This window comes from Atheta coriaria, unplaced genomic scaffold (assembly GCF_025399875.1).
Source record: "Atheta coriaria isolate IRGN ID8LTWV9N9 unplaced genomic scaffold, Caltech_Dcor_3.1 hic_scaffold_4_pilon, whole genome shotgun sequence".
NCBI lineage: Eukaryota > Metazoa > Arthropoda > Insecta > Coleoptera > Staphylinidae > Dalotia > Dalotia coriaria.
The window spans coordinates 986,888-1,005,071 of NW_027045446.1; the positions used below are offsets into that span (position 1 = coordinate 986,888).

The 18,184-nt window shown below is 42.4% G+C and overlaps 4 protein-coding genes across 5 annotated transcripts in view; 2 read left to right on the top strand and 2 right to left on the bottom strand.

Moving 5' to 3' along the window:
- Window positions 1-1,088: 1,088 nt before the first annotated feature.
- Window positions 1,089-2,649, bottom strand: LOC135790801 (heterogeneous nuclear ribonucleoprotein A1, A2/B1 homolog). Of its 2 annotated transcripts, none has more exons than XM_065301079.1 (4): window positions 2,507-2,649; window positions 1,895-2,384; window positions 1,350-1,826; window positions 1,089-1,259 (listed from the first exon to the last, which is right to left on the bottom strand). In XM_065301079.1, the coding sequence occupies exons 1-4, from the start codon at window positions 2,522-2,524 to the stop codon at window positions 1,162-1,164; spliced, it is 1,083 nt and encodes a 360-aa protein (XP_065157151.1). In that variant the 5' UTR covers window positions 2,525-2,649; the 3' UTR covers window positions 1,089-1,161. The 2 variants fall into 2 exon arrangements, with proteins under 2 accessions (XP_065157151.1, XP_065157150.1); XM_065301078.1 differs by having other exon boundaries at window positions 1,335-1,826.
- Window positions 2,650-2,996: 347 nt separating this feature from the next.
- LOC135791405 (ras-related C3 botulinum toxin substrate 1-like) lies at window positions 2,997-4,645 on the top strand. Its single transcript, XM_065301810.1, has 3 exons — window positions 2,997-3,146; window positions 3,297-3,418; window positions 3,547-4,645. The coding sequence occupies exons 2-3, from the start codon at window positions 3,303-3,305 to the stop codon at window positions 4,016-4,018; spliced, it is 588 nt and encodes a 195-aa protein (XP_065157882.1). The 5' UTR covers window positions 2,997-3,146; window positions 3,297-3,302; the 3' UTR covers window positions 4,019-4,645.
- A 16-nt stretch (window positions 4,646-4,661) lies between these two features.
- On the top strand, window positions 4,662-5,644 carry LOC135791404 (putative inner dynein arm light chain, axonemal). The gene is made up of 2 exons (XM_065301809.1): window positions 4,662-5,484; window positions 5,538-5,644. The coding sequence occupies exons 1-2, from the start codon at window positions 4,795-4,797 to the stop codon at window positions 5,577-5,579; spliced, it is 732 nt and encodes a 243-aa protein (XP_065157881.1). The 5' UTR covers window positions 4,662-4,794; the 3' UTR covers window positions 5,580-5,644.
- Window positions 5,588-18,184, bottom strand: part of LOC135790771 (protein lap4-like) — an 18,109-nt gene continuing 5,512 nt past the window's right edge. The window contains 18 exon segments of the mRNA XM_065301045.1: window positions 5,588-6,093; window positions 6,371-6,586; window positions 6,745-7,066; window positions 7,068-7,221; window positions 7,283-7,385; window positions 7,473-8,195; window positions 8,198-9,073; window positions 10,346-11,056; window positions 11,111-11,140; window positions 11,213-11,392; window positions 11,463-11,573; window positions 12,191-12,640; window positions 12,692-13,581; window positions 13,737-14,009; window positions 14,231-14,315; window positions 15,604-15,774; window positions 15,946-16,292; window positions 17,882-18,184. Of these exon segments, the coding sequence (XP_065157117.1) occupies window positions 5,851-6,093; window positions 6,371-6,586; window positions 6,745-7,066; window positions 7,068-7,221; window positions 7,283-7,385; window positions 7,473-8,195; window positions 8,198-9,073; window positions 10,346-11,056; window positions 11,111-11,140; window positions 11,213-11,392; window positions 11,463-11,573; window positions 12,191-12,640; window positions 12,692-13,581; window positions 13,737-14,009; window positions 14,231-14,315; window positions 15,604-15,774; window positions 15,946-16,292; window positions 17,882-18,184 (6,188 nt within the window). The 3' untranslated portion in view covers window positions 5,588-5,850.

Consider the following 18,184-nt stretch of genomic DNA (forward strand, 5'->3'; position numbering starts at 1 on the left):
CTTTTATTAAAATCAGTCTTAAATATTAGCTGCAATAGAAAGAAATACGGACATTACTCATACTTACGACGCAAAATTGCACTTGCATTCCAATAAACAACCATAGGCGGCCATCAGATCTGCGAAACATCAATAATGTGTATAGAATGAGCACACAAACGCAGCAAAAACAAAAACAATTAATGCAACACGCCGATAGACGTCGAATAAATCAATTTAGTTCAAGAGATAAAAAAATATATAACAAAAAGATGAGCGCATCAATACCGTAGGCATAGGACAATCATGATCACCATGACCACAGCATCGATACAACAACACAACACCAAAGAATATACATGGTTGTGTGTATAGTAAATTGATTGAAGGTAGAAAATAAATAAAACAATGAAATCAAAATCAAATACTACCAACTACCTATAACCCAGGTTATTCGAGCCTAGCGCTAACATCTCGTCACATGCCCAGCAGATAAATAAACCACCGAGTGCCTTTGTTTATCTGTGAGCACGTCTCGCAACCTGAGCTCAACAATCAAAATAGCTTTGTGGTATTACAACAGAATGGACTTATGCTATACATACCTAAAATTCAAGCGCAAACAGAATAACTGCATCCTTCACTAACAATTAGCTCTCTCTTGTTCTTGTTACACCCTCACTCTCTGTCTGTCTCTCTCACTACTAATAGGATAAGACACAACTAACTCCTGTGATTATATTAAGATAAATGGTTTAATCGTCATCATATCATAAAAATTGACACATACACAATATTATTCATTAGGAAATTGCCTATAACTAACATAAACTAAACGTTGTTTTTAGAAAGATAGATGATAGAACGTAAATAGTAAATTAAAAAATGTGATTTCTTCTCTTTCTCTGCCCGGTTGCCTGCTTGCTTCACGTCCTCTGCTGTTAAACTTAGCGTGATCTGAACCCGTCTTGCAGATTCTTGTCAAAACCTGGATTTTTCCTTGCCTCGATCAATATAATAAATATAATTTTCACAGTCAAATATTTAGCTATCCTATCCTAAGCCTTTGCTCGGGGCCAAAGATAAGCTTAAGTTATTATTATTTTTCATATATGAGTGTTAAATTTCTATTTTTCTCGTTTCAGTTCTGTGTGCGCGGTGAACTTACGTCGGTTAAATTATTTAGAAGCGACGACCGCCGCCACCGCCCATATTGCCTCCGTTTTGATTGTAGCCGCCGCCGCCATAGCCTCCGCCACCACCACCGCCTTGATTATTGCCTGTCGTGGGGGAAAAAAGACACAAAAATAATTAAATAATGTTTAGGATAAACGCTAGATGTGTTGTTTCTAGACCTTTTCTAAAATTACCATATGGTGCTGGCCGATTCGACTGGAAGTTGTTACGCATTGCGCCGCCGCTTGAATTGTAGTTCTGCTGATAACCACCGCCGAATCCTTCGTTCGGTGGGCCCCAGTTGCTGTTACCATTACCGTAGCTGTTGGGTCCACCACCACCGCCTCCGCCGCCACCTCCGGAATTACCCCAGCTGTTCTGGTTGTCCCAAGGACCAGGCCCGCCATTGTTCCAGCCGCCTCCTCCTCCGCCACCGCCGGAGTTGTATCCTTGGTTACCCATGTTCCAATCACTGCCTGGGCCACCACCGCCGCGGTTACTCCAATTGCCACCGCCATTGTTGTAGTTACCGCGGGGGCCACCACGGGAACCACCACCACGGCCACCACCGCCCATATTACCACCCGAACCTTGGGCGCGTTCCATCTCAGCCTTACTCAAAGCTTTCTTCACATCAACATGTTTACCGTTGATTTCATGCGAGCGTTTCACTATTAAAACATTAAATTTGTTAATATTTTTATAAACCATAATTTAAAAAATGAAATAAATAACTTACAGCATATTTTATCAACGGAATCATAATCCTCGAATTCGATAAAACCGAATCCGCGTTTTTTACCGGTCTCCTTGTCGGTGACAATGGTACAGGATAAAATATTCCCGTACTGTTTGAAATTCTCGCGCAAATGCTCCTCTTCAACATCATCTTTCAATCCTCCAACAAAGAGCTTTTTAACCGTCGCGCCCGCTTCCGGCCGGCCAATTTCTTGGCGCGGCACCGCACGCTTGGGTTCCACCACGCGTCCATCCACACGATGCGGTCGCGCAATCTGCGCGTCGTCCACCATGTGTGCGCGCGAATAGGTAATGAAACCAAAACCGCGCGACCGCTTTGTTTTCGGATCCTTCATCACCACGACGTCGACAATCTCGCCCCATTGCTCGAAATGCTTCTTCAGCGAGTCATCGGTGGTGCGATAGTCAAGTCCACCGATGAACAGCTTACGAAAGTGCTCCGGTTCTTGGATGTTCGGCTTTTGGTCGAGCTGCCGGGGAGAAAGCAACGAACATGCAAATAAAAATGTCGGCGCGAACAAGGTGAAACAACGCATTTCACATTGCAAGATACTTGGACGTGTAATAGAAGTAAAATGTAGGAAATTCTTACCGAATCGTCACCAGACATGATAGTATAAGTTGAATGTGACAATAAACTGTGTTAAATCTTGACGATTTTGTCAAATATCGGCGATTTATTGACTGGCGAAACGAGGCGAACGAACCACAACGACAACGCGCACCGGAATGACAGGAACGCGTCTAAACGCTTTTACAAAATGGCGAAACAAAGCCGAAACATATACTTTTCAATGAGTTAGAGAAGGATGCGTTGAATAAAAGACGCTTACTGAAGCAGGCAACTGTAATAACAGCGCCACCTGAGTTTGCGACTGAACAAACTAATTATTTAAACTAATATATCCCAATATGCACTTTTAACATAAACATTACTAATATTTAAATAATCTGCACCTAATTTTATATACTTTTCTATAATTTACAATGTATACAAGTAAAATTTTCAACTAAAATCGTTCAAGTTCGATGTTAACCGAGCAAAACCGAATTAAATGCAGTATTGTGAATCGGTGCGGTTCACTTCTGTGCTAAATGAGTTAATTGCGGCAGCTGATATAAAATTTATTTAATAATATTTAGTTTAGTACATAGTGCAGCCCTCCAAATCGTGGCTGTAATTCCCAACTAGTTTGTAAGTTTAGCATAGGCCAACACGCTCAAATCTAATTGTAAGTACCGGCCGTGCGCGTCGCACATCGCGAGTGTGTTTTGATTTCGGGCCAAGCCCATTTGCGGGCGGCTTTGAGGTTATCCGCCCGTGTTTGAAATTGTATTTTCATCGGGTTATTTTCAGCGTTAAAAGAAGTATCTGTTTGCAGTGCATTATGTCGTCGGGCAGGCCGATCAAGTGCGTTGTCGTCGGCGATGGCACTGTCGGCAAGACTTGCATGCTCATCTCCTACACAACAGACAGTTTTCCAGGGGAATATGTTCCTACAGTGTAAGTAGAGAGTGAATTTAAATTAATTTCATTAAAATTTTCATAGGAATTGTAAAAATTTTGCAGAAAACTATAAAAATTTGGTTATGTGTGATTCTAACCTCAATTCTATACGTTTTACTTTGTAGATTTGATAATTACTCAGCACCAATGGTAGTGGATGGAATCTCAGTAAGTCTAGGCCTGTGGGACACAGCAGGACAAGAAGACTACGACCGCCTGCGGCCGTTATCATACCCACAGACGGATGTCTTCCTCATTTGCTTCAGCGTCGCCTCGCCATCGTCCTTTGAGAACGTCACCTCCAAGTGGTACCCGGAGATCAAGCACCACTGTCCAGACGCTCCGATGATCCTCGTCGGCACGAAGATCGATCTGCGTGATGATCGAGAAACACTCGGCGCGCTCGCCGATCAAGGCCTCAGTCCCATCAAACGCGAGCAGGGCCAGAAGCTAGCGAATAAAATCCGCGCCGTCAAATACATGGAGTGCTCGGCGCTGACGCAACGAGGCCTCAAGCAGGTGTTCGACGAGGCGGTGCGCGCCGTCCTCAGGCCCGAGCCGCAAAAGCGCCGCCAACGAAAGTGTCTTCTCATGTAGGAACAAGCGCCAAAATGTTTTCTTATTTGCGATGGAATGGTTTCAATGAACGTGCAAGTCAATATTACTCTCATCATCGTTATCACGCTTCACAATTATTCCGAACTTCGAATTCTCTTCGAGCCTATTTAAATATTTTTAAGATATTCGATATTTTTATACGTCAATTAACGAATAACTAAAATTCAAACCGCGAAGCGCGCGTGCCCCACACCGTTTTTTCTAATTTATTTTGTGCCATTGATTGTTTCTTTTACTACTAATACTAACAATTTACTAAAATTAAACATAGGCTTATAGAAAAGAACGACGACATTGTACTATTATTATATATTGCGTAGATTTCTAGAGTATTTAACGAATTAAAAACAAACAAAAAATAATGATCAAAATGTTGAATTGAATCAAATGATGGCAACTGATATATAGGAAGAAAGAAAACAAAATGGTCGACCAAAGTTAAGCTTAAGTTCTAGTCACTTACTTAAAATAATGTAACTCATGTGAATCACTCAGCCAATTGTATTCGCACACACTCATTTCACACCGGTCACGTACACTCACATTGTTTTAATTTAATTTTCCTTGAGAATTGTGTAATTTTAATAAAAATTATTTCGAATTTTCGATGGATTTTTCATTTCTAGGTTGCTCTGTGTTGTGTTGCCATAGCAACGTGTTATTACCATGGTTACCAAATCAACAACGTCAACCATTTTGAATTTACAGCCTTTCTACACGCATACAACACATTTCTACAAGTTTTACATCGAATCATGACTGAAAGATTGATAATAGACCAGTCAACATTGGTGAAATACGATAACCCATTACTAGTGACCAAACACGATGACAATTCAAAAGAGGTTGATATACAAACCTGCAAGACCAAAGGTGTCGCCGATCCAAAACACGAAATCGAAGAAGTATTGAATTCCATCCTGCCGCCGAAGGAATGGGAAGAAGAGGGTCAACTCTGGCGTCAGCACGTCTCGACCACACCGGCAACACGTCAGGACGTGGTGAATCTTCAGGAGCAACTGGATATGCGACTGCAGCAGCGTCAAGCACGCGAGACCGGTATCTGTCCAATCAGACGCGAGCTCTACACGCAGTGTTTCAACGAGGTGATAAGACAAGTGACGATCAACTGCGCTGAACGCGGATTGTTGCTTCTGCGCATCCGTGACGAGATGCGAATGACAATCGAAGCGTTTCAAGCATTGTATTGCAGCAGCATTGCGTTCGGCATGCGCAAAGCGCTGCAATCCGAACAGGGAAAAACCGACTTACAGAAGGACGTTGATGAATTGAAGGAGGAACGTACGGATTTAGAACGACAACTTGCTGATCTGAGACAGCGTGCTGAGCAGGCCGATCGTCGCGCCGCCGAGTTACGACTCGCCGAAGAGAAGAAACACGCTGAAGAGATTTCATTTCTTAAAAAAACCAATCAACAATTAAAAGTAAGACAAAAAAAACTAAAAATAAATAATTTTTACCATTTTAAATGTTTCAGGCGCAGCTAGAAGGCATCATCGCACCGAAAAGCAACAAATAGCACCGGTATTGTATTAAATATTTATTTGTAGCACAATATAATGTAATAAACGTCCTAATAATTCATCTTCATATAAAATAACACCGTTAAACAACTAATGCGGGCTTCACTTATGTGCTAATAGTATTAAGATTAAAAATTCATCATGAAATATGAATAAAATACTTCTTTGTACAAGAATAATAATTTAAAAAAACCGAGCGTCCCCAACCTGTTTCTCCACTGCTTGCGTGGAATGTCAAAATGATTAAATGCAGAAATAAATGTGAATTTAATGCTTGCCGCCGCGCTTGGACCGCTTGCGCCGTTTTTTCTTACCGCCGCCATTCTGTCCGGCGTTCGCAGTCTCCGCATGCGCGAGCTCCAGCTCCAAACTGTTTTCTTCTTCGATCGTCGGCGTCGATTGCTCCGATTTGTCGCATTCGTCAGTAAAACCGTTATTGCCGTTGATTACATCTAATGGATCGGGCTTGGTCAGTTCTAGAGATATGATTTTTTCCTGTAGTGTCTCAACCTGGCCGAAACAAGATGGCGGTTAGTCACATGGTTATCGGTTAGACCATCACATTGGTGCAGATTGTCTACATATGCAGTAAAATTTCCAAAAAAATTACACAGCGCATGCGCACTACGGGTGTGTTTACAAATCGTCTACGTATTACAACAGCGAGAGATTAAATTAGATTTAAATAAGATATAAGAGAGAAAACATTCGGTGTTAAAGACTAACCAGGTGCGGGTGTGTTTTGATCATGCTGTCATTTTGCGGATGCGGCAACGGGCTATACTACCTCTTTCTCGATCAGCTTCTCGACATACTCGACGGTGCGCACGCGTCGCTCCCCGGTGGCATCGTCAATGTACTCTTCGGTTTTGCGCGTGACGGTCTCGTTGACGATCTTCTCACTTTCACGCACCGTCGTGTTGCCTGGCGTGCTGCGCACCGCCAACTTGGGGAAGTCGGCCGATGATGGCCGCAGCTGGACACATGCAATGCTGTTAGTACTCTGCGCATGACCGGACCAGAGTTAACAGTTTCAGTTAGTTCAAGTTAGTTTCAATACAATACAATACAATACACAACATAACATTCGTATCAAAATTAGTTTTAAATCTCTAAAAATTAAATCTTCTAAGATGGCCGATGTATTATTATATCACGAACCTCATTGTCGTTGTCCTTTGCAGTTTCCCGCTCGCCCACCATGTCTGTCATTGACTTAATCACCATTTGCGCTTGCATTGCGTCCTGTTCCAATGATTTAAGTCGAGCTTGACGCCATGCAGCGCGTTTCTCGGCGCGCCTTGTCCGCTCTTCAGCTGGTGATAGGTTATGTTCATCTTCGTCCGTGAGCAAACCTTCTTCACGCATGCGATCCTTCATTCTACGCTCGGCTGTCGCAGTCCTTATAATACCAATGGTACTATGAGGTCTACAAAGAGAAATTAATAAACATTTCTGCATTTTGTGGATTAAATATGAATTCTAACCTCGATGGCTGCGATTCCATTGATTCATCATCGGAATTATCTAAAATTCCAAGTGAATCCATATCGGACGGCGATAAATTGGCGATTTTTCGTTCTTCTTCGGCTTTCATGCGTTCCACTTCATCCGGACTCAAATAACTGAATACTTTATCTAAAAATTGACGAAATTTTAGTATTTCTACATTAAATTTGAGGTTATTTTAAATTCTAACCTGGTTTTGGCGATGATTTAACACTTTCCTCCATGGCATTCTCGAAGAATTTCTTTTTATCACTCACGGACATTTTATAATTGTTGTTTGGCGATTGTGGCGGCTACAAAACGTCACAAATCATAATATAAAAACAAATTTACAAAAAATTAAAGAAATCAACACACAAAATTCACTCTGTGTACTTTACCTTCTTATCGGGCAAAGAAAAACGCTTAAAGAATGTTTCGCTCCGTCGTTGTTCACCACGCAGCGGTTTATCGCGACGCCTTACCGAATCTACGTGCCTAGTGGTAACCAAAAGTGCGTCGGTTTCGGTCGTGCACGTTTGTTTCAACGTTATTGTCTTTTTCACAGGAGGAGGAGGCGGAGGCGGCGGAGTTTTTTTACTTTTAGGAGGAGGAGGCAAGGGAGAAGGAGGCGCTGGTGGTAACACAGGCGCATCTTCAAAATCCACCACCTGCTCAACAGGCGGCGGCAATGGTAACGGCAACACATCCATATCCACTTCCGGCGGCGGTGAATCCGGTGGTAATGTATCCGGCGGTGGTGGAGGTGGCCCCGTGGGTAATTCAAGCATCGAAGGTGTAAACACCAACGAATCATCATCATTCAAAGTAATAAACTCTAACAGCGTCTGTGACAAACGATGATCCTGAGGAGATTTCTCAAGATGGCGACGTGCGACCTCCACCGGCATGGAATCCAGGCTTAAATCACGCGCAAACAAATCCACCATTTCCGATTGTTCAGTCTTGTCTATCTTTTCAGTGATTAATTCCACAACAGTATCACGTCTTTCATTCGCAAAACCTTCTGTATCACTGGATGCATCCACACTCAGTGTCCTCGGGAAAGCAATTTCTTTGTGGGCGCTCACAGGGGATGCTTCCACGATGGTTTTATTCAGACTATCATCACTGGAGCATAATCTAATCTCTTCAAAGCTCTCTTTATCATCTTCGTATAATAAAATTTCGTTTTAATCTCATCTTCGGCTTCCTCACCCGGAAACTTTCGGGTTACTTCAATGGAACTCTCAAGTTCACTTTCGGGAATCTCAATGTTTAATAAATTATTATTTTCTTGTTTATTTGTTTCTGTGTTTGTATTTTTACTCATTACCACAGATGGCGTTACCTCCTCGGTGTCAACTTTAATATCCGGTATTGAAATTGCTCCGATTGTGGTAACACGATCATCAAACGATACCCTCCGAGGTGTTTTCGGTGGTAATGGCGGCGGAGGTGCCTCTCTCATCGGTATATTAGCGTAGATAATCTCTGGATGATGCAAAACACGTTTCTCTTTGTCGTTATCTTTAACTACCGACGAGGATAGCGTAAAGTAAGACTTTTGTGGCGGTGGAGGTGGTGGTGGCCGTGTGGGCCGCATGGCAGAAATAGTAAAATCAACCGATTTTGATCGTTCAGTTGGTGATATACTGGGAATAGCAGGCGGTGGTTGTGAAGGTCTTTCAATAACCCTATACGCAGGTGAAGAAGTGGAAGTTCTCGTCGATAACAAACCCATTGGTGGTTGAATGACAACCGTCTGTGGTGGGGGTACACTCTCAAAGAACAATCTTCGTTTCGCTTCGTTTTCTTCAATGGAATCACTCAATCTCTTCAAGAGAGCTGTGCCTGTATCTGTATCAGAGTCATCTTTTCGTGGTCTCAACTCAACTTTAGGTGTTTTATCTCGTTTTTCTTTTTCAAGGGAAGAATGGGAATGATCAGAATAGGAATCGGATTTAGGTTGTTTCCGGTGCGTCGTTTCCGGTTGTTTGGCCTGTTTAAAGGATAAACACTCGCTTTAAATTGTGTGCACTAGCCAGCAGGCCGTCACCCTTTTTTTTTTTGCAAGCCAACACAACACGTGTGGGTGATGCGCGTAAAAACAACACAACACAATTATTAAACAAATAGCGCGCGTTACAATATATAAACTCGCAAGATGAAGAAAGGCGTGTTGGTGTGTGTGGGTGCTGTGCGAATGATTGATTGATTGACACACATGGCGTAATTATTTTTACCAAAAATATATTTACCATACGTATATCACATAAATTGTTTTGTTTTTTCTGTTTTTTTGATTCCCAAACAACAATCGAGAGTAAAACATGTACACAAGTGAGAAACATTGATTTCTTTTATCATTTATCATTGAAAACAAACATTTTTTTATACTTTTAGAGGCAGTACTCAAAGGGTTACATACAGATTTGCTTGGAAATGTTATCAAAATCTAGTATAATATCAACGCAAATTGATTCATAGTTGTCTAGTGTAACCCCTTGTGACGTGTGACGCCTTCGGTTTAGATTAGATTACCTTATCGAGTAATTAGTAACGAGTAATCATTGCTGTTCGGTTTCGATCGATAACAAAGCACCATTGGGTAATTTAATTATATTGTGACAATCATAGAATATATTTCATATATATATATTAATTAGTTACTTCGCAATAGAATACTCTGTTTATACCTTTAACACTTTCAAAATGGCGTCGTGTGAAATAAAAACTTTCAAACGCAAAAAGTTTACATCTTAAACATAAAAATAAATAAATCTACTGTAAAATGGACATTTACCTCCATCGCTTGCATTGAATTTGATCTCTTTTTTTTTTAATTGTTCGTGATATGAGTCTTTGTTTAATTAATTTCTTTTTTTTTTTGGCAAAATTCGTTTAGATTTAATCAGACGTGTGTGGTGTACGTATCGTTAAATGTTTTCTACGGCTGCGCTGACCTCTGAAAGACAACAATATTCGCACTTTATCTCATCATTCATCAATAATTTGCACAATCATGCTGAGAACGACATCGATGATTCACTTTTTTGGTAAAAATAATTAATCAACCAGATAGAGGGGGCAGGGGGCAAGAGGGCGGGCGGGTGAAATAAACAAAATATGGTGAACAACGAACGAACGAAACAAACAAAACCAACCAAGCATGTGAATTGTGAAATATAAACACACAAAAAGCACACGCTACATTAATACAAACAAAACAAAAAACAATGGCGATTCCGAAAAAAAAAAGATGTCTACTTACAGTTGTCGCTGCATTTTGGGCCGCGAGCGTATGCTTGCTCATCACGATCGTAGTTGTTTTAAGTTCACTATTTGGTCCCCCTGGAGATTTGGGCGCGACGGGTATTTCATTGTGAGCCAGCGTCTCCACCGCTCTCACCACATCCAGGACTTTATCAGCTGGTGTTGTTGGCTTTGCTTCCACCAGCGACATGTCCGCATCTGCTTCCAACTCCAATTCGTTCTCCTCCTTAACATCTTCAACTAATTTCAACCGCTTTTCGGCGTCTTCCTTCTCAAACTGCACAATTTCATTCTTCATCTTCGCTTCTTCCTTGGACGTTGTATCATCGTCAGCCATGTCCAGAGAACTTACACTCTGTGACCGACTGCTGACAGATCCAGCGCGTGTGAGGCGTCCTTCCGCTACAGCTCTATCAACTTCCGCTTTATCATAACCCTTACAGACGACCATGTGAATGGTATCGCCGCAGTTACGCAGAGTATTCACAGCTTCCTGATGCGTTGCGCCCAGTAATGACTTGCCGTTTACTTCTAGTAAACGCATGCCTGTTTTCAGGCGGCCATCACGACGCGCTGCACCGACTGAGTTTACTTTCGACACAAACACGCCTTCATCGGATCTGTCAAGAGGATTACCACGTTGGCCCTGAAGACCACCCTTTATGTGCATGCCGAGTTTTTCATTCTCCTCCTTCACAATCGTCATTGCCTGTGGAAATAATTAAAAGTAAGCACAAGTGACATAAAATGTTGATGAACTTACAAGTGATTTAACATATTCAATCTCGAGAAGCTTGCAAAGTGAAAAGACACAAAGCTTGTGCAATCATTTATGACCTAACCAAAAACGAAACAAAACACATACCTGGTACCCTTCCGGTAGGGGATCATGGCGGATGGTAAGTGTGATTTGATCACCAGGCCGCAACAATTCCATAACAGCCTCCTGGTGCGTCGCTTGCGTCACATCCGTGCCATTTACCTTGAGAATACGATCACCGACACGAAGTTTACCACAACTGGCAGCTGTCCCACTTGGGACCATCTATACCCAACCATAAATTTAAATATATCCCGGCTTTATTAAATAAATTAAATGGTTGAACAAAACTTACGTGCGAAATAAATATGCCGGGTTCCTTGACGCCGAAAGGTATGCTGGAATGATCCGTACCACCAATAATACTAAAGCCCAGAGACCCACCGGCTTTGCTCAGCGTAACATCCTAGATGATAAACAAAACACCGAAAATAAAACAACCACACGAGGCAATTGGATGCTTAAAAATATTCAACGGTGCCTCGTGTGGTACCATCGCTAGATGAACAATACATAAATAATAATATGAATAATAATAATAATAAACAATTTCGTCATTTCAAGGTGTAAAATAAAAGTTAATTGTATCATACGTAGAGTGTAGAAGCGGAGTGAGTAGTAAGGGAAGAACTTTTGAAAGGGACGCTCCGTGTCCCCGGAAGTCCGTTACCTGTGTATTCTTGCTGGGTGGTGGTGGTGGTGGTGGTAGGTGTGTGTGTGTGTGGGCGAATTCACTGCTAGTTTTTGTGGATGAGGCCCCAAAATAAACTAAGCTACGCTCAAAGTCTTCAAAAATGATTGGTCAATATTAACGATAAATGAGGTTAGGTGTTATAGAAAAGCCAGCACCAAAAAAAAAAACAAAGAAGAAATAGAATTGTATAAGGCGGGCGCCTAAAGAAAATGTTCTTTTCGCGCGCATTCGGAAATAAAAATGATTGCAAGAAGCTGGTGCAAAACAACGGCATACATGCTGCTCAACTAGAATTGCGTTTTTGAGGGCGTCATCCGTTACACCTTTACCTCAATGATTAGGGGCGTGACGAGCGTATTGTCAGTGATGCGCGTGACGACCGTCTCCGTAAACGTACTCTTGGTGATCGTCTCCGTGACGCGTCCGGGTCCGGTCGGCGCCGGCGGCAGTTCGATCGGCGTCTCCGGCTTCCTGATCGTGACAGTGACATTGTGTGTGTGTTCGGACGTCGGGGGGGTGGGCGTGCGCTTGGCGGCGCCGTCGGAGGCGGGATTAAGGAAGTGGGCTGGGATCATGGCTTGGAACTCCTCGCTTGTGATGGGCTTCGGTAGTACCTGAGCATCGTCTCCCTCCAGCGAGGACGTCGGCGTGACGACTTTGTGATTGCTCGCGGGGAGAATCTTACGCGGCGCCGGCTGCGGGGGTGGCGCCTTCGCATCCACACCATTGGTCTTTGCGTGCTCAACCGGTGGTGTCGGCGATGGTGCCGATGTATCAATCTAAAAACACAAATATTCAATAAAAACCTTTTAAAAAATCATCCAACAAACCTTTTTCTCCAACTCCAAAGACCTTCGATAGCTGGAATAGCCGGGACGGTTTGCCATATAGCTATTAGCCGAATACAACCCGGTGTAAGGTTTAGGCAGACCAAACAATCGCGGTGACTGTTGTGGTCCTGGCGATGGCGTAGGACTATCCCTAACCGGCATATCCCTCTCAACCACCAACCTCACAAACCTCTCCAACCCCGTCAACATACCCACGGCTTGATCATGCGAAGCCCCCGTCAAATCAACGCCATTAATCGAAATAACCTTATCCCCCACCGCCAGTTTCCCATCCTTCTGCGCTACACCACCATCGGTAATCCGCGAGACAAAAATCGCGTCGGAATCACCTTTGAACGCCGGCGAACCCTTCCCACCCGCAATACTGAAACCCAACCCGCGTGAATCCCGTATCAGTGTCGTGTGAATCGACACCCGCTTGACAGCAACATCATCATCGCTCACCAGCGGCGGCAACGGTGACGGAATCTTCAACTCTTTACCTTCTTTACTCTCAACACCAACAGCAATACTATTATCATGTACAATCCGCGTTACTTCGCGACTAATCTCAAACACCAGCAGTGGTCCGGCTGCTTTTAATACTTCCACGGCATCGTAGTGACTAACCCCAACAAGCGAATGCTCATTAACCGTAAGCACTTTATCAGCGACACGAAGCCCAGCTAAATCCGCAGGACCTCCATCGGTTACACGCGATATAAAGATACCTTCATCTTGCCCCTTGAACGGGGTAGAACCCCGTCCGCCAGCTATCGACAAACCGAGCCCAGCCTTCGAGCGTTCAATATGAATCTCGTATTTTTCTTCACGTAACTCCACGGTTGGCACGCCGGTCGATGCATTCGTAGTGGCGTCCGATTCCCCAGCTGCGAAACAAACAAGTAAACAATCTATTAGTCATGTGTTCGGTAATGAAGTCAACCTTGTACTGGTAACAAACATGTTCTAATGCATAGCACAACACGCGTAGTGATCGTTAAAATTTTTCGAATTTCTTCGTAAAAAGCACGAAATTTTCTACCTGGCACATGCCGCAGTGATTGTAAACTCCGATGATGCTCAGGTACTCCTACTCCGCCACCGTATCGGTACGTAGGCGTGCGATTACGAATCCGTATCACCGAACCCTTATTCCTCGGCAGGGTCCCGGCCTTAATATGCACCGTGCCGCCATTACTGCGTATGCGGATCTTGGGCAGTGTGCTCGTCATATTCAGGATAAATAGGATAATGGAAAAGGTAACACAGAAACAATGCAACGCGACCACCGCCGAGAGGTGACTGAGGTGCGATTATCGCAGTATCTCGTCGCGTTGCTCATTGCTCATTGTCGGCGCTAAACAAACACGATAAGATTACGAATAACGAACGGATAACACCCGAACGCGCGATGAAATTGTTGGGCGCGCGCGCAATGTTTTAATTTTACTACCGCGCTTGCTGCTGCTGCTACTCAAGTCGTCATCGAGTAACTAGTTAGTTACTCGCATTGAAATAATAGTGAGCGTGTTTTACCTTGACTGCTGGTGCTGCGCACCGATTCCGGAGGAGTGGAAACGCTCGTTCGATCGCTGCCGTCCTCCTCCTTGCGTTTGATCGCCTGGACAAACATAGCGAAATACATGTTAGAGATACGATGACAAATTCAATCACAATTACAACCACACGCATACATACATAGAAAAAATAAAAATTTTTAAACATAACAAGCGTATCAAAAGCGCAGGTTTGCTTAAATTCGACGCAGAGCCATTTATTGGACATGTACGTGTTGTTTAATGTCAAGTACTCATAAATATTCAATAAGTGAACTTGGAAAATTAAAAATAATCGCGTTATTCATTTGTTTACTTATGATAATCTATACGTAGTAAGTTTTTTAATCAGTTTTTTGATGATTACTCATCAACGGAAAATGATAAAAGTATGATTCGTTCATAGATCGATTCGGAATTAAATTCTTTATCAAATGTATGAATATTTTGTTTATAACTAATTTATTTATCAAGTTATACTCAAAAAATAAAAATAAAATGAAATTAAACTTTAATTAGTTATAACTTTTTTTCTAATTACGCGATTTATTTAAAATTTTCATAAAATATGTAAAATTTAATTATAAACAATCCACTGAAAGAATTTTTATTCTACCGCGTCTGGTTTGCGAGTAATTAATTTTTTTTATTTTAAAACTCGATTCGGTTACTCCGGATGAAATTCCATATTGTCGATTGTCTTTTTTGTGTATGGCAAAGGTAACGAAATATGGCGGACACATAAATTCGATACAGGTACGAAAACAAACAGAGTGAAAGTCGAAAATATTTCCAACGAAAGTGCACTGACTGGGAACACACGGATTGAAATCGTGAAACAATTTCCAAACGTTTTCAATTTTAAGGTGACTCTACGGGTAATATATCCGTGCGCGGATTGCTAATCTGGGAGATGATGTCATACGACGAGCGTGTGATATAACGAGACAATGCGTCTGTGCGTCGCAGCGGCGCAAAAAGGTCAAGAGAATTAGAACTCGCAGCGATTCGCGTTTGTTTTCACCTCCGCGGAAGATGCGAGGCTGTAAACGCGTAAACGCTACAATAAACTAATTTGGGCGTGTGTTAAAGGTCACGCGATGGATTTTTCTTTTTCGCTCTTTTGTTGATTCACGAACGCATGCGCGCATGATGTCCAAGTCGTGACTCAAGCAACAAGCACTTAACGTGCACCTTTCTCTTTACTGCGGCGCGCGCGAGAAAATTAACCTCAAAACTGCAACGGCAACCCAATATGCACATACATAGTCAATACATTAGACGAATTAGTGTGAAGCAAGCAAAGAAAAATCATAAACAACACAACACACACAGTACAAGAATATTATAGACCTGTGCGATAATGGAGGCCATCTTATCTTTATCGATGACGGCGGCGTTGATGCGTTTATTCTTCAGATGGTGCGGCGTATCCCGCCGATGGAGACGCAGCGGACGCGCCGCATCCGCGTGGTCTTCACCCCCATCGCCGACGAAACCGACGACACGTCTCCTCGTCGTCTCCTACACGCGCAAATTACTTACTTATCGCTACCACATCAATGGCGTCCACACATCATACACATACAGGGTGCAAAAGTGAGGTTAGGCGTGTGTGGTTTAGATTGGTTAGCAACTACGATCACCGGACGCCCTCTATAATCGAAAAAGTACCGAAAGCAAAAAAAAACTCACATCGTCCGTGTCATCTTCGGCGCTCGGATCGCTGTTCTCCTCGCGGCCATTCAAAGGTTGTGATTGGTGAACAAAAGAGGGTGCTGGTGGTTGTGGTGTTTGAGGTTGAGGTGGGGGTGGCGTCGGCTCCTTCGTATGCGCATTCACCGCCTCGATAATCGGCAGCGCTTCCGAGGTGGTCTGCAGCTCGGAGTCCTCCAGTGAATTCTGGCCCTTTGCAAATAACTTGTGCGCCTTTGCTTTCAACTCACGCGGATGTGGGGTGTTCTGACGGACGAAGGGTGTCTGCAAAACAATACACTCTAAACGTAGTGTTGGTTGCCTATACGCTAACCTCCCAAATGAAATAAATAATCATAAAAGAAAAAAAAAACAGAAAACCACGTTCCGCTCCACAGAACTTTGTTTTATTTCTGTCGAGTCACGAATCACAGCGCGTACTGACTTGGAGTACAGTTAGGAACACTGACAGACGCCAGGCATTCATTGCACAATGGTACAACTATTCTCCGCGCTTTTAATTTAACTAATCTGATCCGCACGTTGAATACGCCGCATTGATGGAAATGAGTTGAGAGTTGGAGGTTGTAATGCATGGTTGCATGTTGGAAATGTAAACTACACGCTAGCATAGGCAACCAGCAATACACAATAATTAAATATTGGTTGCCTATATTCTACAATTTCTTCAACACCAAACACCATATGTAAGGAGTATAAGAGTAAGAAAGTAAGAAATAGAAAAATAAAACCCCACTATTTCTATTACCAAGTTACTTATATTACATGCAATGTTTAAATACAAAAATAAAATTCGTACAAAAAAAAAACCACACACAGACTAATTCCTACATTAGTAGATTAATAAATTAATATTTAATATTTACATTTCCAACACTCTGGATGTGTTAATGAAATTAATGACGGTGTTAGTTATTACTGGATTGATTAGTGGTTAACCTCAAAAAAGACAATACTGTTTCTGTTAGCCGGCCGGCAGCATGTTATAGCTGTCCGAGCGCAGGACCGTCTTCGACACGCAATCGGTAAGCCGCTCCCAGAGAGTGTCGAAGAACGTCCGCCACCACACCGCAAGTCGGCGTGCTGAAGATGCCGTAGCACACTACTGGTTGGTTGAGCTTACCTCACGGTTGTCCTGCTCCTGCGCGTCGACAAACTTCACCGAATGCGTGCGCATTAATGTCGGAATTTATGCGTAATTAAATATATTTTCCAAAACTGTTTAAATTTTTAAAATCTCATCATTAGTTCACCGGGAATTTTGAATTTTCTGAAATTTACCGCGAATTTAAAAGAAAATCTGTTTTTCAACTTAAAATGCCCGCCATTTTGTTATTTTAAAAGACAAAAACTTAATTTTTATGTATAATCATCCGNTTATTTTAAAAGACAAAAACTTAATTTTTATGTATAATCATCCGCAATTAACTATATTTTCATAATCTTTTAAAATTTTGAAAATCCCACCACTAAAACCCCCGAAATTTGTAAATTTTCCAAAATTTCTCGTAAAAATTGCAAAAACCCGATTTTAAATTTCAAACGTCCGCCATTTTGTCAATTTAAAAGACACAAACCAAATTTTCACGTCAAATCATCCACGATAAACTATATTTTCCGAATCTTTTCAAATTTTTAAAATCCCACCACTAGAACACCCAAAATTTTGAAATTATCCAAAATTTCTCGTAAAAATTACAAAAACACGATTTTAAATTTAAAACGTCCGCCATTTTGTCAATTTAAAAGACACAAACCAAATTTTCGCGTCAAATCATCCGCAATAAACTATATTTTCATAATCTTTTAAAATTTTTAAAATCCTACCACTTGAACACCCGTAAACCCAATGTTTCCTCCCTCAAATAATTAAACCTCAGTAATCTCCAATCCAAAAAAATAACCCACATGCATTACTCACCTATCGTAGGCTGATACTCCTGCTGCGGCAGCAGGAAACACGTCAACACCGTGTTCCCCGTATGCGGATCCGTATCAGTCTGGAAGGTCAACATTGGCTGCGCCTGATTCTCGCTCAACCACACCGCCTTGAGCGCCAACTGCAGCAGCGTATAGGGCAGATACGGCAGCCGATTCCCGGACACATCCAACACATGCAACCGCTCACAATTCCCGATTGTATCCGGCAACATGGTCAAGCGATTATCCCTCAGACTCAACACACCCAACTCGACCAGATTACCAAACTCATCCGGTA